At 54.4% G+C, this 18,142-nt stretch overlaps 2 protein-coding genes across 2 annotated transcripts; both read left to right on the top strand.

Moving 5' to 3' along the window:
- Window positions 1-15,445: 15,445 nt before the first annotated feature.
- LOC146830381 (histone H2A type 2-C-like) lies at window positions 15,446-15,844 on the top strand. The gene has a single exon (XM_085603726.1). The coding sequence runs from the start codon at window positions 15,446-15,448 to the stop codon at window positions 15,842-15,844; it is 399 nt and encodes a 132-aa protein (XP_085459852.1).
- A 748-nt stretch (window positions 15,845-16,592) lies between these two features.
- Window positions 16,593-16,904, top strand: LOC146830380 (histone H4-like). Its single transcript, XM_085603725.1, has one exon. It carries the CDS (start codon window positions 16,593-16,595, stop codon window positions 16,902-16,904), a length of 312 nt encoding a protein of 103 aa, XP_085459851.1.
- Window positions 16,905-18,142: the final 1,238 nt, after the last annotated feature.

The raw sequence follows: 18,142 nt of genomic DNA, 5'->3' as shown, positions 1-18,142 counted from the left end.
TGAAAATAAAACACTTCACATACCCAGGAAAGTGTATTTAGCTATTTTACAGTATCAGAATATGGCCTGCAAGGCCTTGGGCCTACTTCCAGACTCCTGGCACCAGTTTTACTGATACTTGTGACATTTGTAGGTGTTAGGCTTCAAGGGGATGAAGTCTCACCTTCTACCCAGGGTCATGGAGCTCCGCTCAGGGTGAGATTTCAGGGTTCACCCCTGGCTGCAGGTGTAAAAATAATACACTTCTGATACTCAGGAAAGTGTATTTAACTCCTTTACACTATCACAATAAGGCATGCAAGGCCTTGGGTGTGTTTCCAGCCTCCAGGCACCAGTATTACTGATACTTTGTGACATTTTAAGGTGTTAAGCTTCAAGGGGATGAAGTCACACCTTCTACCCAGGGTTATGGAGCTCCGCGCAGGGTGAGATTTCAGGGTTCACCCCTGGATGGAAGTGTGAGAATAAAACACTTCACATACTCAGGAAAGTGTATTTAACTCCTTTACAGTATCAGAATAAGGCCTGCAAGTCCTTGGGCCTACTTCGAGCCTCCTGGCACCAGTTTTACTGATACTTGTGACATTTGCAGGTGTTAGGCTTCAAGGGGATGAAGTTGCACCTTCTACCCAGGGTTATGGAACTCCGCGCAGGGTGAGATTTCAGGGTTCACCCCAGGCTTGAGGTGTGAACATAAAACACTTCACATACTCAGGAAAGTGTATTTAACTCCTTTACAGTATCAGAATAAGGCCTGCAAGGCCTTGGGCCTACTTCCAGCCTCCTGGCACCAGTTTTACTGATACTTGTGACATTTGCAGTTGTCAGGCTTCAAGGGGATGAAGTCGCACCTTCTACCCAGGGTCATGGAGCTCCGCGCAGGGTGAGATTTCAGGGTTCACCCCTGGCTGCAGGTGTGAAAATAAAACACTTCACATACTCAGGGAAGTGTATTTAGCTCCTTTACAGTATCAGAATAAGGCCTGCAAGGCCTTGGGCCTACTTCCAGCATCCTGGCACCAGTTTTACTGATACTTGTGACATTTGCAGGTTTTAGGCTTCAAGGGGATGAAGTCGCACCTTCTACCCAGGTTTATGGAGCTCCGCGCAGGGTAAGATTTCAGGGTTCACCCCAGGCTTGAGCTGAGAAAATAAAACACTTCACATTCTCAGGAAAGTGTTTTTATCTCCTTTCCAGTATCAGAATAGGGCCTGCAAGGCCTTGGGCCTACTTCCAGCCTCCTGGCACCAGTTTTTCTGATACTTGTGACATTTGCAGGTGTTAGGCTTCAAGGGGATGAAGTCGCACCTTCTACCCAGGGTTATGGAGCTCCGCGCAGGGTGAGATTTCAGGGTTCACCCCTGGATGGAAGTGTGAGAATAAAACACTTCACATACTCAGGAAAGTGTATTTAGCTGCTTTACAGTATCAGAATAAGGCCTGCAAGGCCTTGGGCCTACTTCCAGCCTCCTGGCACCAGTTTTACTGATACTTGTGACATTTGCAGGTGTTAGGCTTCAAGGGGATGAAGTCGCACCTTCTACCCAGGGTTATGGAGCTCCGCGCAGGGTGAGATTTCAGGGTTCACCCCTGGATGGAAGTGTGAGAATAAAACACTTCACATACTCAGGAAAGTGTATTTAGCTGCTTTACAGTGTCAGAATAAGGCCTGCAAGGCCTTGGGCCTACTTCCAGCCTCCTGGCACCAGTTTTACTGATACTTGTGACATTTGCAGGTGTTAGGCTTCAAGGGGATGAAGTCGCACCTTCTACCCAGGGTCATGGAGTTCCGAGCAGGGTGAGATTTCTGGGTTCACCCCAGGCTTGAGGTGTGACAATAAAACACTTCACATACTCCGGAAAGTGTATTTAACTCCTTTACAGTATCAGAATAAGGCCTGCAAGGCCTTGGGCCTACTGCCAGCCTCCTGGCACCAGTTTTACTGATACTTGTGACATTTGTAGGTGTTAGGCTTCAAGGGGATGAAGTCGCACCTTCTACCCAGGGTCATGGAGCTCCGCGCAGGGTGAGATTTCAGGGTTCAACCCTGGCTGCAGGTGTGAACATAAAACACTTCACATACTCAGGAAAGTGTATTTAACTCCTTTACAGTATCAGAATAAGGCCTGCAAGGCCTTGGGCCTACTTCCAGCCTCCTGGCACCAGTTTTACTGATACGTGTGACATTTGCAGGTGTTAGGCTTCAAGGGGATGAAGTCGCACCTTCTACCCAGGGTCATGGAGCTCCGCGCAGGGTGAGATTTCAGGGTTCACCCCTGGCTGCAGGTGTGAAAATAAAACACTTCACATACTCAGGAAAGTGTATTTAGCTCCTTTACAGTATCAGAATAAGGCCTGTAAGGCCTTGGGCCTACTTCCAGCATCCTGGCACCAGTTTTACTGATGCTTGTGACATTTGCAGGTTTTAGGCTTCAAGGGGATGAAGTCGCACCTTCTACCCAGGTTTATGGAGCTCCGCGCAGGGTAAGATTTCAGGGTTCACCCCAGGCTTGAGCTGAGAAAATAAAACACTTCACATTCTCAGGAAAGTGTTTTTATCTCCTTTCCAGTATCAGAATAGGGCCTGCAAGGCCTTGGGCCTACTTCCAGCCTCCTGGCACCAGTTTTTCTGATACTTGTGACATTTGCAGGTGTTAGGCTTCAAGGGGATGAAGTCGCACCTTCTACCCAGGGTTATGGAGCTCCGCGCAGGGTGAGATTTCAGGGTTCACCCCTGGATGGAAGTGTGAGAATAAAACACTTCACATACTCAGGAAAGTGTATTTAGCTACTTTACAGTATCAGAACAAGGCCTGCAAGGCCTTGGGTGTGTTTCCAGGCTCCAGGCAGCAGTTTTACTGATACTTGTGACATTTGCAGGTGTTAGGCTTCAAGGGGATGAAGTCGCACTTTCTACCCAGGGTTATGGAGCTCCGCGCAGGGTAAGATTTCAGGATTCACCCCTGGCTGGAGGTGTGAAAACAAATCACTTCACATACTCAGTAAAGTCTATTTAACCCCTAACAGTATCAGAACAAGGCCTGCAAGGCCTTGGGCCCACTTCCAGCCTCCTGGCACCAGCTTTACTGATACTTGTGACATTTGTAGGTGTTAGGCTTCAAGGGGATGAAGTCGCACCTTCTATCCAGGGTCATGGAGCTCCGCGCAGGGTGAGATTTCAGGGTTCACCCCTGGCTGCATGTGTGAAAATAATACACTTCACATACTCAGGAAAGTGTATTTAACTCCTTTACAGTATCACAATAAGGCCTGCAAGGCCTTGGGTGTGTTTCCAGCCTCCAGGCACCAGTATTACTGATACTTTGTGACATTTTAAGGTGTTAAGCTTCAAGGGGATGAAGTCACACCTTGTACCCAGGGTCATGGAGCTCCGCGCAGGGTAAGATTTCAGGCTTCACCCCAGGCTCGAGGAGTGAAAATAAAAAACTTCACATACTCAGGAAAGTGTATTTAACTCCTTTACAGTATCAGAATAAGGCCTGCAAGGCCGTGTGTGTGTTTCCAGCCTCCAGGCACCAGTATTACTGATACTTTGTGACATTTTAAGGTGTTAAGCTTCAAGGGGATGAAGTCACACCTTGTACCCAGGGTCATGGAGCTCCGCGCAGGGTAAGATTTCAGGCTTCACCCCAGGCTGGAGGAGTGAAAATAAAACACTTCACACACTCAGGAAAGTGTATTTAACTCCTTTAAAGTATTAGAATAAGGCCTGCAAGGCCTTGGGCCTACTTCCAGCCTCCTGGCACCAGTTTTACTGATACTTGTGACATTTGTAGGTGTTAGGCTTCAAGGGGATGAAGTCGCACCTTCTACCCAGGGTCATGGAGCTCTGCGCAGGGTGAGATTTCAGGGTTTACCCCTGGCTGCAGGTGTGAAAATAAAACAGTTCACATACTCAGGAAAGTGTATTTAACTCCTTCACAGTATCACAATAAGGCCTGCAAGGCCTTGGGTGTGTTTCCAGCCTCCAGGCACCAGTATTACTGATACTTTGTGACATTTTAAGGTGTTAAGCTTCAAGTGGATGAAGTCACACCTTGTACCCAGGGTCATGGAGCTCCGCGCAGGGTAAGATTTCAGGCTTCACCCCAGGCTGGAGGAGTGAAAATAAAACACTTCACATACTCAGGAAAGTGTATTTATCTCCTTTACAGTATCAGAATAAGGCCTGCAAGTCCTTGGGCCTACTTCGAGCCTCCTGGCACCAGTTTTACTGATACTTGTGACATTTGCAGGTGTTAGGCTTCAAGGGGATGAAGTTGCACCTTCTACCCAGGGTCATGGAGCTCCGCGCAGGGTGAGATTTCAGGGTTCACCCCAGGCTTGAGGTGTGACAATAAAACACTTCACATACTCCGGAAAGTGTAATTAACTCCTTTACCGTATCAGAATAAGGCCTGCAAGGCCTTGGGCCTACTTCCAGCCTCCAGGCACCAGTATTACTGATACTTTGTGACATTTTAAGGTGTTAAGCTTCAAGGGGATGAAGTCACACCTTGTACCCAGTGTCATGGAGCTCCGCGCAGGGTAAGATTTCAGGCTTCACCCCAGGCTGGAGGAGTGAAAATAAAACACTTCACATACTCAGGAAAGTGTATTTAACTCCTTTACAGTATCAGAATAAGGCCTGCAAGGCCTTGGGCCTACTTCCAGCCTCCAGGCACCAGTATTACTGATACTTTGTGACATTTTAAGGTGTTAGGCTTCAAGGGGATGAAGTCGCACCTTGTACCCAGGGTCATGGAGCTCCGCGCAGGGTACGATTTCAGGTTTGGAGGTGTGAACTCCGTTACAGTATCAGAACAAGACCTGCATGGCCTTGGGTGTGTTTCTAGCCTCCAGGCACCAGTTTTACTGATACTTTGTGACCTTTGGAGGAGATAAGCTTCAAGGGGACGTAGTTGCACCTTCTACCCAGGGTTATGGAGCTATGCGCAGGGTGAGATTTCAGGGTTCACCCCTGGCTGGAGGTGTGACTATGTGGATTGTTTTGTTTTCACACCTCCAGCCAGGGGTGAACCCTGAAATCTCACCCTGCGCGGAGCTCCATAACCCTGGGTAGAAGGTGCGACTTCATCCCCTTGAAGCTGTAAACCTCCAAATGTCACAAATATTACTAAAACATGTACCTGGAAGCTAGGGATGGGCCGGAGATCCTGAAGGCTAAGATCTGATACTGTGAATGGTGTTCATGTGCGTTCTGGACTTTGTGAAGTGTTTTGTTTTCTTCCCCTACCTCCATCCAAATTAGCAGCAGGCCTCGATCAGGCTACAGTGCGCAGAATATGATTTCTGGTCTCAGGTCTCCCTCGTGACATACCATTGGATTCAGGAGTGGTCCCCACTCCAGCGATAGGGCTCAGTAGAACAGTGGTAGTCACAGGCCTCACTCTGTACTGTACTATTCAGTTCCGCAGTGGGCCTCCCCGGTCATAGGCTCAGCGTCTGACATACAGTAACTCACTCTGTCTACAGATGTCACCTCAGAGGTACACCTAGCTCCAGCTGTAAAAATCAGCTCAGCAGAGTGCCTCCATGCCGGTACTGGGGTCACCATTTCAGGTGCATTCACACCCTCTGCTCTCACTTGGGGTGTCTTAAAACATGTAGGCCTAACTCGGCCGCCTTCCTTCATTGTGTCACTGTGTATTTATTGTATTGAGTCTGCACCCGCCTCCTCTGGCTCGGCGCTCGGCAGTGAATGCCCTCTGCCTGCATGTGAAGCTGCCAGCACACGGCCGCCTGGTGATGCGTGCGAGGCTGGAGCCAGGGCCGTGCCCCGCTGCTTGTAAGCCCCGAGCCGAGGGTGCCACAGCCGAGGGTGCAGGCGCGCGGGGAGGGCCCCCTGGCCCCCGTGCCAGGGGCTCCCTGGCATTGTTTCCACCCCGCGCTCGGCCGGCGGAGCCCTGTGTTACTTCGGCCCGTTCCAGAACGCGCTCCCCGCGGCCCCCGCAGCCCCACTGTGACGCCACAGGGCCCGCTCCCTGCAGAAGCCCCCTCCCTCCCGCGGGCCGCCGCTCCCGGCCGCAGGAGTCGAGAGTGGACCGGGGAAAAGGGGTCCGGAGCCCGGGATTTCAGGCATGGAGGCGCCCGTTGTCGGGGGAGCGCCGAGTCTCCCCGCGGATCACAAGCCAGGGATGAGGGGTGGATCCGAAACGGGGGCAGGCCCGGGAGAGGGCCGAAGCTGGGCTCCTGGTCATGTATGCGTGGAAGCGCGTGTTTAACTGATTGTGTTTTAAAACGTGGATAATCCGAAGGTAGGAAACACAAAAGTCAGCTGGGAGCAAAGAGCCGAGTGTGCCTCGCACAGCCCTGTCTGCTCGGGACCAATCAGAGGCCGGCTCCTCCCTGTATATATTCACGGGGGCAACCGCCGCGGCAGCCATCAAAAGCTCATCACCGCCAGAAGACATTTGGCAGACGAATACAAGACTCTGCGACTAAACTTGCTGACACTTCCGCAAACCATATTGACCGCAACCTGCGGCCTTTCACAGCGCTGACCTTGTGATCCAACCTCAACTGTGACAAAGCGTCACATCAATAAGACAACCGAAACAGCGACTAAAAAACTCAAAAATGAATGTGGAGTAATGAGGCTATCGCCTCGGTATCCAAAAACTCACCGCTGTCAGATGGAATCTGACAGGCGAAAACAAGACACACTGACTTGACTTGGGAGGGACATTTCTGTTCAGTGACAGCGCCCGCGCCGAGACTCGCATTACAATGGCCGAAACCGCTCCAGCCGCCGCGGCGCCTCCCGCTGAGGTCGCCCCCAAGAAAAAGCAGCAGAAGAAGACAGCGGGGGCCTCCAAGGCCAAGAAGCCTTCCGGCCCCAGCGTGGCCGATCTGATCCTGAAGGTGGTGACCGCCTCTGCCGAGAGGAAGGGAGTCTCCCTGTCGGCCATGAAGAAGGGGCTGGTCGCCGAGGGCTACGATGTGGACAAGAACAAGAGCCGGGTCAAGGCCTCCCTCAAGAGCCTGGTCAGCAAAGGCGCCCTGGCCCAGCTGAAGGGCACCGGGGCCTCCGGATCCTTCAAGGTGAACAAGAAGCAGCTGGAGGGCAAGAAGGCGGCCAAGAAGGCGGCCGCCAAGACCAAGAAACCAGCGGCCAAGAAAGCTGCCCCTGCCGCCAAGAAGCCCAAAAAGGCTCCCGCGGGGGTCAAGAAGAGCCCGAAGAAGGTCAAGAAGCCTGCGGCAGCAAAGAGCCCCAAGAAGCCCAAGGCTGCCCCCGCCAAGAAGGCTGCCAAGAGCCCAGCGAAAGCCAAGGCGGCGAAGCCCAAAGTGGCCAAGAAAAGCCCTGCCAAGGTAGTCAAACCCAAGGCAGCCAAGCCCAAGAAGGCAGCGCCCAAGAAGAAGTAAGGGCTTGCACCAAGACACTGCAAACACAACGGCTCTTTTAAGAGCCATCCACCCGGTCCAGAAGAGAGCTTGTTCGTCCCCACCCTTGCACCCCGCGTGCACACTTCTCTATAATAATAAACGGCACAGTAAATCCATAGCGCACCTTTCCGCACGCGAGTGCCGTGTGTGATCTTGGTCATGTAAACGGCTCTTTTGGTGCTGCGTGGATTGAAATCTGTGTACCAAATAAAGAAGGGGGTCTGGGAGTTTATTAGACCTCCGTTTATAATAAATGTGAAATAACGTGTGCCTTGGTGCTTTCACTGTATCCGGGCAGATTCGAAGTGGTGTCTGCATAAAGCAGACGATTGTGAACGTGAAATCGAGCGCAGTTAACGGCGGCGTGTTCCAGGGTGACCAAGGGCAGTACACTTATAAAATCCTGGGCTCCTCGCCCAGTTGACCGGGGGCGAGTGGTTCGTGTGACTATGGATGGACACGGAGACAAAGGCTGACCCAAGCGCGGGCTACGGCTCCAACGTACATCATCCAATCGGAGGGTGTCTTTTTCTCCACAGCTCATTGGAGAGACAGGCTGCAGCCTCCGGTTCATTGGCCAATCATTGCACACCGCGGGCTATTTTCAAACGTGGGGCGGTCGCTTCAGCCAACCAGAGCAGCCCTCCGTCTTCGAGTGCATAAATAGGGCTCTTGCCTGCTTGAACTCCATTCTTCCTCGCTTGTCGCTGAGAGAGACCGCTCCCGCCATGGCCCGCACCAAGCAGACAGCCCGCAAGTCCACCGGCGGCAAAGCGCCTCGCAAGCAGCTGGCCACCAAGGCTGCCCGCAAGAGCGCGCCTGCCACCGGCGGCGTCAAGAAACCTCACCGCTACCGACCCGGCACTGTGGCTCTCCGCGAGATCCGCCGCTACCAGAAGTCCACCGAGCTCCTCATCCGCAAGCTGCCCTTCCAGCGCTTGGTGAGGGAGATCGCCCAGGACTTCAAGACCGACCTGCGCTTCCAGAGCTCCGCCGTCATGGCCCTGCAAGAGGCCAGCGAGGCCTACCTGGTGGGGCTCTTCGAGGACACCAACCTGTGCGCCATCCACGCCAAGAGGGTGACCATCATGCCCAAGGACATCCAGCTGGCCCGTCGTATCCGAGGCGAGAGGGCCTAAGGAGACACGCCGACCCGAACAACCACCACAACGGCTCTTTTAAGGGCCACCACCCTGTCAACTACGAGCTTCTCTTATCTGCCATGGCATGTTCTACAGGTTAGGGTGGGCGGGCTGGCTGAGAGTACCACGAGTACTGGGTAACTTATACCGGCACTGGGTGACCAGAGCACTCCGTGTTCACAGTGCACAATCGCATCTTCAATGTGTCCATCGTTTAATAAAGAGCTTTGTTTGGGTGGAGGGTTGTGTTGGGATCCGCTGGTTGTAGAGATGAGGTGGTCTAGTGGCTGCGTGGGCGGAGCAGAGTGGGTGGAGTAAGGGAGGACTGCCCCGACAGGAAGGGGCGGGGAAGGGGAACAGCCAGGCAGTTGTAAGCAGGGCCATGCTGGTGTGAGGACAAGAAATAAAGTGTCCTAGAGAGAACCCTTCGTGTCTGTCATTATTAGCGCCGTGCAGACACGACAGCTGGCGACGAGGGTGGGATCGAGCTAGATTGCTCTCCCAGAACACCAGCACGCTAACGAGACGGGCGAAGGGCTGGCCACGAAGAAACCAGCAGAAGCGCCGCCACTCGCGACACACACACGGAGCGTGTGAGAGCTCCGCAGCAGAAGGAGCGAGATCGCGAAACGCGCCCTGCATTGGGAAAGGGCCGGCACCGTGAAAGGCAGGAAAGGAAGCGACGACGCTGACACGCGCGTCCCCAGGCCAGGTCAGAGCAGCGAGCGCAAAGACTCCCTCACCCGCCTACCTGTTGCAAAGCCCTGAGTGAAGCGGACGATGAGAGGGACCGCCTGAGCAGCGCGCAGTCCTGGAATGAATGAATTGAGAGCCCGGCACCACGTGTGATGTCTATGCACGTTATCCAGCCGGCGGCCATCTTGAAGTCAGGCGGATTTCCAGACGTCCCATGCTAACAGACCCGAGCGGCCATTTTGAAGTCAGGCAACGCTAAAATCTAAACAAGCACAAGCAAACACAAAAAAAAAAAAAAAGAAAGGAAGGGAAACTACTTGAAACGGCGCACAAGATTCCCACAGGATTCCCAGGGCCTGTACTGCACTGAAGCTGCGCCCATTTCACGTGCAACACGATGTCGAACCATGGGTCCCCAGCCCAGTCTCCAACTCGCCAAGAAGCGAAGCCGATCATCATGGGGCTATCGCACCTGCGCCCCCCAGAGCCCTTAGCGCTCGTGGTCGGGAGCAGCATGGGCCCTCGCTGGGAAGAGTGGATTGAAGACTTTGAGGACTATATCAAGGGCTCGAAGGTGACAGGGGACGAGGATCAACTGATCGCACTTCGAAACCTCGTGGGTAAGGACGTCAGCAAGATGATAAAGGAACTCCCCGCCGCAGACGCGGGAACGTATGCGAGAGTGCGTGCAGCCCTGGATAGGAAGTTCGTACACAAGAAGAACGTAGATTATGAACGGTACGTGTTCCAGAGAGCGCGACAGGAAAAGGATGAGGTCATGGGCTCATACATCACACGGTTGCGGCGACTGGCGCGCTATTGCGAGTTCGACGAGTTCTCGACGGACGACGCCATACGGCTGCGTGTGATCGACGGCTGTCAGTCGGAGACGCTACGCAGGAAATTACTAAAAAAAAGTCACACCTTGGATGAAATAGAAGAGATCACGAGGCTCCACGATCAGACTGAAGAGCAAGCCAAGACAATGGAGGCGGGACGCGTGGATCGCAAGGAGTTGGTCTGTCAAGTACGCACCGACCGCCCCCGCCGGGGGTCGAGAGAGCGGGAACGACATGCCCGGCCGCCATCGAGACACCGCCGCCCCGGCCATCGACGGCCTGACTCGGGGAAGAGAAGCAGGCGTCAGGATCATGGGAAGAAGGCGCCACTGAGAAGGTGCTACCGATGCGGGTACGATTTCCCACACATCGGAGCGTGCCCGGCTCTGGGACAGCGATGCCACAAGTGTGGCCGCAACAATCACTTTGAGACCATGTGCGGGGATTACCGCCGGGAAAAAGAAAAAGACTCCACGAGGTTGCCAAGAGGCGAGACGCGCCGCCATCACGCGCGAGCAGTACGCGACCGCCGGAAGTCCTCCTCCAAATCCTCCCAGTCCAGCAGGGAGTCACGGTCTTCAAGGTGGTCCAGAAGATCACCGTCAAGAGACTCTGAATCACCATCAAGTGAACATGAATATGCCGTAGAATATGCCAACATGATTGCCGATCCAGACCAGCTTAAAAAATACCCTCGACTGGACATCAGCGTTGGCACGCATCCCACGAAGTTTGTGATGGACAGCGGGGCATCCCTCAACTACATCCCAGTGACGGAGTACAAGAAGATGAACCCTCGGCCACGGCTCAATCCCGCACACGTGCGTGTCTACACCTGGATGTCCAGGAAGCCGCTCCCATGTCTTGGGAAGTTCTCGACGACACTGAGGCACCAAACAACATCTATTCCAGCCGTGATTCACGTCATCGAGGGGCCGGAAGCAGACTGTCTCCTCAGCCTACCAACAGCTGAACGGTTGAAGCTGGTAGAGATCCTGTACCGCGTCACCAGTGACAATGACACCATACACAAGTTCCCGAAGCTGTTCTCCGGACTCGGCAAAATGAACAGAGGCCAGATTCGCCTCCACATAAATGACCAGGTCTGCCCGGTTGCCCAACACCCGCGGAAGGTACCGTTCCACCTCCAGCAAGCGGTAGAGGATGAGCTGCAAGATCTGCTGGCTGCCGACATCATCGAACGGACAGAGGGCGCCACACCGTGGGTATCTCCGGTCGTGATAGTCCCAAAGAAAGGAACACCAGGGAAGGTCCGACTCTGTGTGGACATGAGAATGCCCAACACCGCCATTGAGAGAGAGCGTCATCCAGGACCTCACCTAAGTGACATGATCGCCGCCCTCAATGGGGCGAGGGTATTTTCTAAATTGGACCTAAACAAAGGCTACCACCAGTTGGAACTACACGAGAGCTCCCGATACATCACGACATTTGCAACGCACCTAGGGTTGTTCAGATACAAGAGACTAAACTTCGGCATCTCTTCAGCCGCAGAGATATTTCAAGAAGCCATCCGACAAACAATCCATCACATCCCAAACACGCTGAACTACAGCGATGACATTCTAGTCTACGGGGCGAACATCCAAGTCCACGACACGGCCCTAGACAGGGTTTGCCATGCCCTCCTGGAAGCCAACCTCACGCTCAACAGAGAGAAGTGCGAGTTTCACCAGTCGCAACTGAAATTCTTTGGCCACATCTTTTCAGGAGCCGGAATGCAACCAGACCCTGACAAAGTGAGTACTCTGAACAGCACCAAGAGTCCACTTGACGTCAGTGATGTGCGGTCCTTCCTAGGCATGGCGAGCTACTGTTCGAGATACATTAAGGACTATGCCACAATCAGCCACCCTCTTCGCACTCTCACCAAACAGGGACAAGTGTTTGAGTGGACATCCGAATGCGAGCAGGCATTCCAAGACATAAAGAAGGCCGTGGGCACGGTGGAGAGCCTGGCATATTTCAGCCCGGATCGTAAGACCGAAATAACCGTGGACGCAAGCCCCGTCGGGCTGGGTGCCATCCTGGCTCAATACGACAAGGACACAGACCAACGACATATTGTGGCTCACGCCAGCCGGAGCCTTTCCGACACGGAGAAGGCTTACTCCCAACCGGAAAAGGAAAGCCTTGCGGTGGTGTGGGCGTGCGAACACTTCCACGTGTTCATCTACGGGAAGCATTTCACCATGGTGACGGACCACCAAGCGCTCGTCACCATCTATGGCAATCCCCGGTCCAAAATGCCGCCCCGCATCGAACGGTGGGGACTCCGTCTGCAGGAATACACGTTCACCATCGTGCACAAGCCGGGGAAGGCAGCCAACCCGGCCGACTACATGTCGCGCCACCCGGAAGACTCACAGCGCCACACACCGTCCATGGCAGACGAATACATCCATTTTGTGGTGGATCAAGCGCGGCCACCAGCGGTCCCCCTAGAGGCCATCCTGGACGCCACCCAGCATGATACAATGCTGCAACAGGTGATCTGAAGGGTTCGAACGAACAGGTGGCGACACGAAGAGTCGGAGGACGAGAGGGGTGACACTACAAAGCGCCAGGAGTGGCAAGCATTCCGGAATGTGTGTGAAGAACTATCTGTTACACCGGACGGCCTATTGCTACGAGACAACCGAATTGTAATCCCTCAGCAACTGAGACAAGGAGTCGTCAACCTGGCACACGAAAGTCATCGAGGAGTGGTCACGACGAAAAGGGCCCTTCGTGAACGTGTCTGGTTCCCTTTCCTGGACAAAATGGTAGAGCACACTTTGAAAGACTGTCTGCAGTGTCAAGTGGTAAGGCAAGGAGACCCGCCGGCTCCACTCCAGATGACGCCACTACCGCCAGGAGTATGGCAAGAACTAGCAATGGATTTCTATGGCCCCATGCCGTCGGGCAAGTATGTATTGGTCATAATAGATGAATACTCGCGATTCCCCATCGCCCGGTTCGTACCATCCACCAATGCGGCCGCCACGCTCACCGTCCTGGATGAAGTCTTTGCAGCCTGGGGTATACCCACAGAGGTGAAAACAGACAATGGGCCCCCTTTCAATGGCCGGGAATTCAGTGACTTCCTGACACTCATGAATGTGCGACACCGACGGATAACACCACTATGGCCGCAGGCCAACGGCACAGCGGAAAGATTCATGGCCACTCTCAAAAAGACATTCCAACAGGCTGCTCTGGATAAGAGAGACCCGCAAGCGGCACTCAATGATGTACTCCGAGCATATCGGACGACACCGCATGCCACCACAGGCAAATGCCCGGCTACACTCATGCTGGGACGCCCAGTCAGGACACGGATACCCACCTGGGAGGGAGCACTACGACCCATTTCCCCCGGCCGCGTCCATCGGGAAGTGGAGGCCACCGACAAAGCTCGCAAAGACAGCATGAAGGCGTACGCGGATGGCAGAAGACGTGCTCGCTCCCTCTCATTCCACGAAGGAGATTGCGTGGTCGTCAAGCAGGAGCAATGCAAGAAGACGGACAGCCAATTCAGAGCGGAACCTCTAACGGTCACTCGACAGAAAGGCACCATGCTGACAGCGGAGTCAGACAGCAGGCGCGTAACCAGAAACGTGTCCCACTTTCAGAAGTGCAGCCCAGTTCTACAAGAGACGCTTGAGTCGCGAATGACACCTTCAAGAACGCGACAGTTCGAAGCACAGAGCGACGGTGACAGCCACCCGGGACAGATACCCGGCGCCGGCACCACTGCAGTGCCTGAAGGACACACACTCAGACCACGACAAACAATCCGCCAGCCCAAGCGGCTGATTGAAGAGATGTAATTCTTGGTGACTCATTTCTTTGCTAACAAAGGGGGAGATGTAGAGATGAGGTGGTCTAGTGGCTGCGTGGGCGGAGCAGAGTGGGTGGAGTAAGGGAGGACTGCCCCGACAGGAAGGGGCGGGGAAGGGGAACAGCCAGGCAGTTGTAAGCAGGGCCATGCTGGTGTGAGGACAAGAAATAAAGTGTCCTAGAGAGAACCCTTCGTGTCTGTCATTATTAGCGCCGTGCAGACACGACACTGGTCACAAGCCAGCGCTGTGGGGCATCTGTGCTCCCGGTACATCGGGTTCATGTGTCCGATTTCGGGAGCGCTTGCCCAGGGGCGGATTATTGCCGTTGCCCTTGGTCTTAAAGTACAAACACAACGTGACACCCGCACACACTAAAACTGGTCGCCGAAAACAATAAGCCCGTGGGCTCATTTAACGTCATCGTTACATTACAGTGCTTATGTGACACTTGGTACCAAAGAGAGGGCTCATTCATATAAACAGGTTTATTTAAACAGGCAAAACGGGTTGCCTGCTCCATCGTCCCTCGCTCATTTAACGTCATCGTTACATTACAGTGCTTACGTGAGACTTGGTCCCAAAGAGAGGGCTCATTCATATAAACATGTTTATTAAAAACGGGTTGCCTGCTCCATCGTCCCTCGGTCTGCAGCAAGACCCGTGAGAGCGGGTCTTGTGCGCTCAACATTACCTTTTAAAACACTTATTTCTCCGGTCATAATAGAAGCACATTAGCTCTTAGGGGAGGACGTGGTTGGCCCTTAAAAGAGCCGTTGTGTTAGTTGGGGATGCGCCTCGAAGCCTTACTTGGCGCTGGTGTACTTGGTGACGGCCTTGGTGCCCTCGGACACTGCGTGCTTGGCCAGCTCTCCGGGCAGCAGCAGACGCACTGCGGTCTGGATCTCCCGGGAGGTGATGGTGCGCCGCGAGTTGTAGTGGGCCAGGCGGGAAGCCTCCCCGGCGATGCGCTCGAAGATGTCGTTCACGAAGGAGTTCATGATGCCCATGGCCTTAGAGGAGATGCCGGTGTCCGGGTGCACCTGCTTCATCACTTTGTAAATGTAGATTGCATAGCTTTCCTTCCTGCTCCTCTTGCGCTTCTTCCCGTCCTTCTTGGGCGGCTTGGAGAGCGCTTTCTTGGAGCCCTTCTTGGGAGCCGGCGCGGACTTGGCTGGTTCAGGCATGGTCGACAATCTGCACCGCTTCCTGTGGAGCCGAGAGAAATAAGGCCAGGCGAGCCCGGCACTTGTATTTATAGGCTGGGCGTGTAAAGTAGCTGCTTCTCTGCTCTCCCTTCTCATTGGCAGGCAAAGGCAAGCCCCCCACCTCCTAGTGTACTGCGGTTCTGGGTCTCTGATTGGTGAAACAGAAGCCCTCCTCCCTCCAATGAGAAGTACTATCAGCGCCTAGCTGTCAACCAATCAGACGCACCCGAAGTCTTTATATCGCCGGAGTCGAGCCGAACAGCAGTACTAATCTCTCTGTTGTGTGAGTGAGCCCCTGCATCGATCGCCATGTCTGGACGCGGAAAGCAAGGAGGAAAGGCCCGCGCTAAGGCCAAGACACGCTCTTCCAGAGCCGGGCTCCAGTTCCCCGTGGGCCGTGTGCACAGGTTACTCCGGAAGGGAAGCTACGCCGAGAGGGTGGGCGCCGGTGCCCCCGTCTATTTGGCTGCAGTCCTGGAGTACCTGACCGCTGAGATCCTGGAGCTGGCCGGCAACGCTGCCCGTGACAACAAGAAGACCCGCATCATCCCCAGACACCTCCAGCTGGCCATCCGCAACGACGAGGAGCTGAATAAGCTGCTGGGCCGAGTCACCATCGCCCAGGGAGGAGTCCTGCCCAACATCCAGGCCGTGCTGCTGCCCAAGAAAACCGAGAGCCACAAGGCAGGGGGCAAAGCAAGCAAGTAAAGGCCCGCAGACCACCGTGGAAACACACCCTAAACACAAAGGCTCTTTTCAGGGCCAACCACAGACTCCATCAAAGAGCATATCCGTGCCAAGGTGTTACTCTGGCAGGCTTCATAGTTGCGGCAGCGCCCGCACCGTCGCTACATAGGAGGGATGCCCAAGCCCTCGGACGGACACATAAATGCTGCCCCCGTCCCAAAACCGAGCTTGAGGCCGACGAGAATAATCTTTTTGTAAAAATAAATAAATACGTGTTTATAGGGGCAGTTTACAGACTTGCCACGACCGGGCCTAACCTGTGGACAGTGTTACGGGGTTGTGGGCGGCCGCACACAGCGGGGTGGTGCCGGTGAGGCCGTTAATGTGTTGGCTCCATTAAAACATTTCAGAGCCTGCTGTTCATAGTGGGAGCGGGCACCGAGCGCCAGGGTTAGGCGGGCCGCGGTGATGAGTGGGGGCCGGGAAGGGAGGCGTGTGTGTGTGCTTGACTGTGATCCGTGCCCCGGCGGCAGCTGCTGAGCCCACGACAAAGAGGCGGCTGGGAGCGCGCTCTTTTTCAAACGGCAACGGCCGCTCCAGCCCCCCGCTCCCTGCAGAGGGCGGTCCAGGGGCGGGCTCCCCCTCGCCTTCCGTTGAGTCACGCGGGCCGCTTGGAGCGCCCTAGCCGGTCCCCCGCAGCTCATCCATATAAGCAGCCGTCGCTGGCTGTTTCCTCATTTCTGCTCAGTCACAGTACCGACAGGACAACATGTCTGGACGCGGCAAAGGAGGGAAGGGGCTCGGCAAAGGCGGCGCCAAGAGGCACCGCAAGGTGCTCTGGGACAACATCCAGGGCATCACCAAGCCGGCCATTCGCCACCTGGCGCGCCGTGGCGGGGTCAAGCGCATCTCCGGCCTCATCTACGAGGAGACCCGCGGGGTGCTGAAGGTTTTCCTGGAGAATGTGATCCGGGACGCCGTCACCTACACCGAGCACGCCAAGAGGAAGACCGTCACCGCCATGGATGTCGTTTACGCCCTGAAGCGCCAGGGCCGCACCCTCTACGGATTCGGCGGTTAAACTCTCGACTTGCCCACGGAAAGAAAGAGAAAAAAAAACACCAACCCAAAGGCTCTTTTAAGAGCCGACCACGATGTCATGGGAGAGCTGTATCTATGCACTAGGGATCCCGCAGGGCAGGCCTGCTTTGTAGGCCCACAGCCGGTCGGGTGAGGGGGGCATTTCTCCGAAACCGCCATGCAAGGCACTGTCCTGGGGCCAGGGCACCTTCCTGGAGCCCCGCGTCCATCCTAGTCCCGCCCACGGGGCCCGCTGTCCTGAAGCCCTGTACTGGCCACCTAAGGCGGGTATAGCCCGGCCCAGGGGCCCGCCATTCTGGAGCTCTGTACTTGGGACCTAAGGTGGGTATAGCCCGGCCCGGGGGCCCGCCATCCTGGAGCCCTGGACTGGGGACCCACGGCGAGTTTGGCCCGGCCCAGGGCCGGTCATTTCCCTCGACTATTAAGCCCCCACGTAGTGGGGGCTTACAGAACACGAATGAGGGACAAAGGTTCGAGCTAGCGGCGGCGGCCGGCCATCTGGTCGCCGATTTGCGCGACCAGATGGCCCACGGAGCTGCGCGACCAGATGGCCGGGCGGCGGAACGGCCGCGCTACCTCTAACTTTTGTCTCTCGCTCGGGCGCTGTAACTTCGTGGGGGCTTAATAGTCGGTAAAATAGAGCGTTCCCATGCAGGCCCATGGGGTGTGCGATCCTCATTTTTTTTTTGTGACCGATTTCGGGACTCTAAGCACCTGTTTTAGTGCTTTTTTTTTTTTATTATTGTTTTGTTGACATTTTGGTTCAAGGGGACCATGGCACTACTTCTACCCGGGGCAATGGAGCTCCGCTTCGGGTAACATTTCAGGTTTTCCCCCTCAGCTGGAGATGGGCCCCCCAAAAAAAAAAAATCGCAATCCTAATAAAATACATATATTTTTATTTTTTTTCACCCAAAAATGAAATAACGTCCTTCACAGTATCTGGTCCATTTTGTAGCCTCCAGTCACCCCTTTAACAATGTTTAATAAAAAATAAAAATAAAAATACTAAAATTTTAGGTCAAATGGGACGAAGTCACTTTTTCTACACAGGGTGCTCCAATTGGGGTAATATTTCAGGATTTACCCCTCGACTGGAGGTGGGAAAAATACTTCACTCAAAGGGTACATAAAGCCCTTTACATTATCAGATCCAAGACTTCAGTGTCTCGGGCCCATTTCTAGCCTCCAGGCGCTTGTTTTATTCTTTTTATGACA

The sequence above is a fragment of the Triturus cristatus genome, chromosome 5_1, assembly GCF_964204655.1.
Source record: "Triturus cristatus chromosome 5_1, aTriCri1.1, whole genome shotgun sequence".
Classification (NCBI taxonomy): Eukaryota; Metazoa; Chordata; class Amphibia; order Caudata; family Salamandridae; genus Triturus; species Triturus cristatus.
This window is presented reverse-complemented; position numbering and strand designations above follow the sequence as displayed.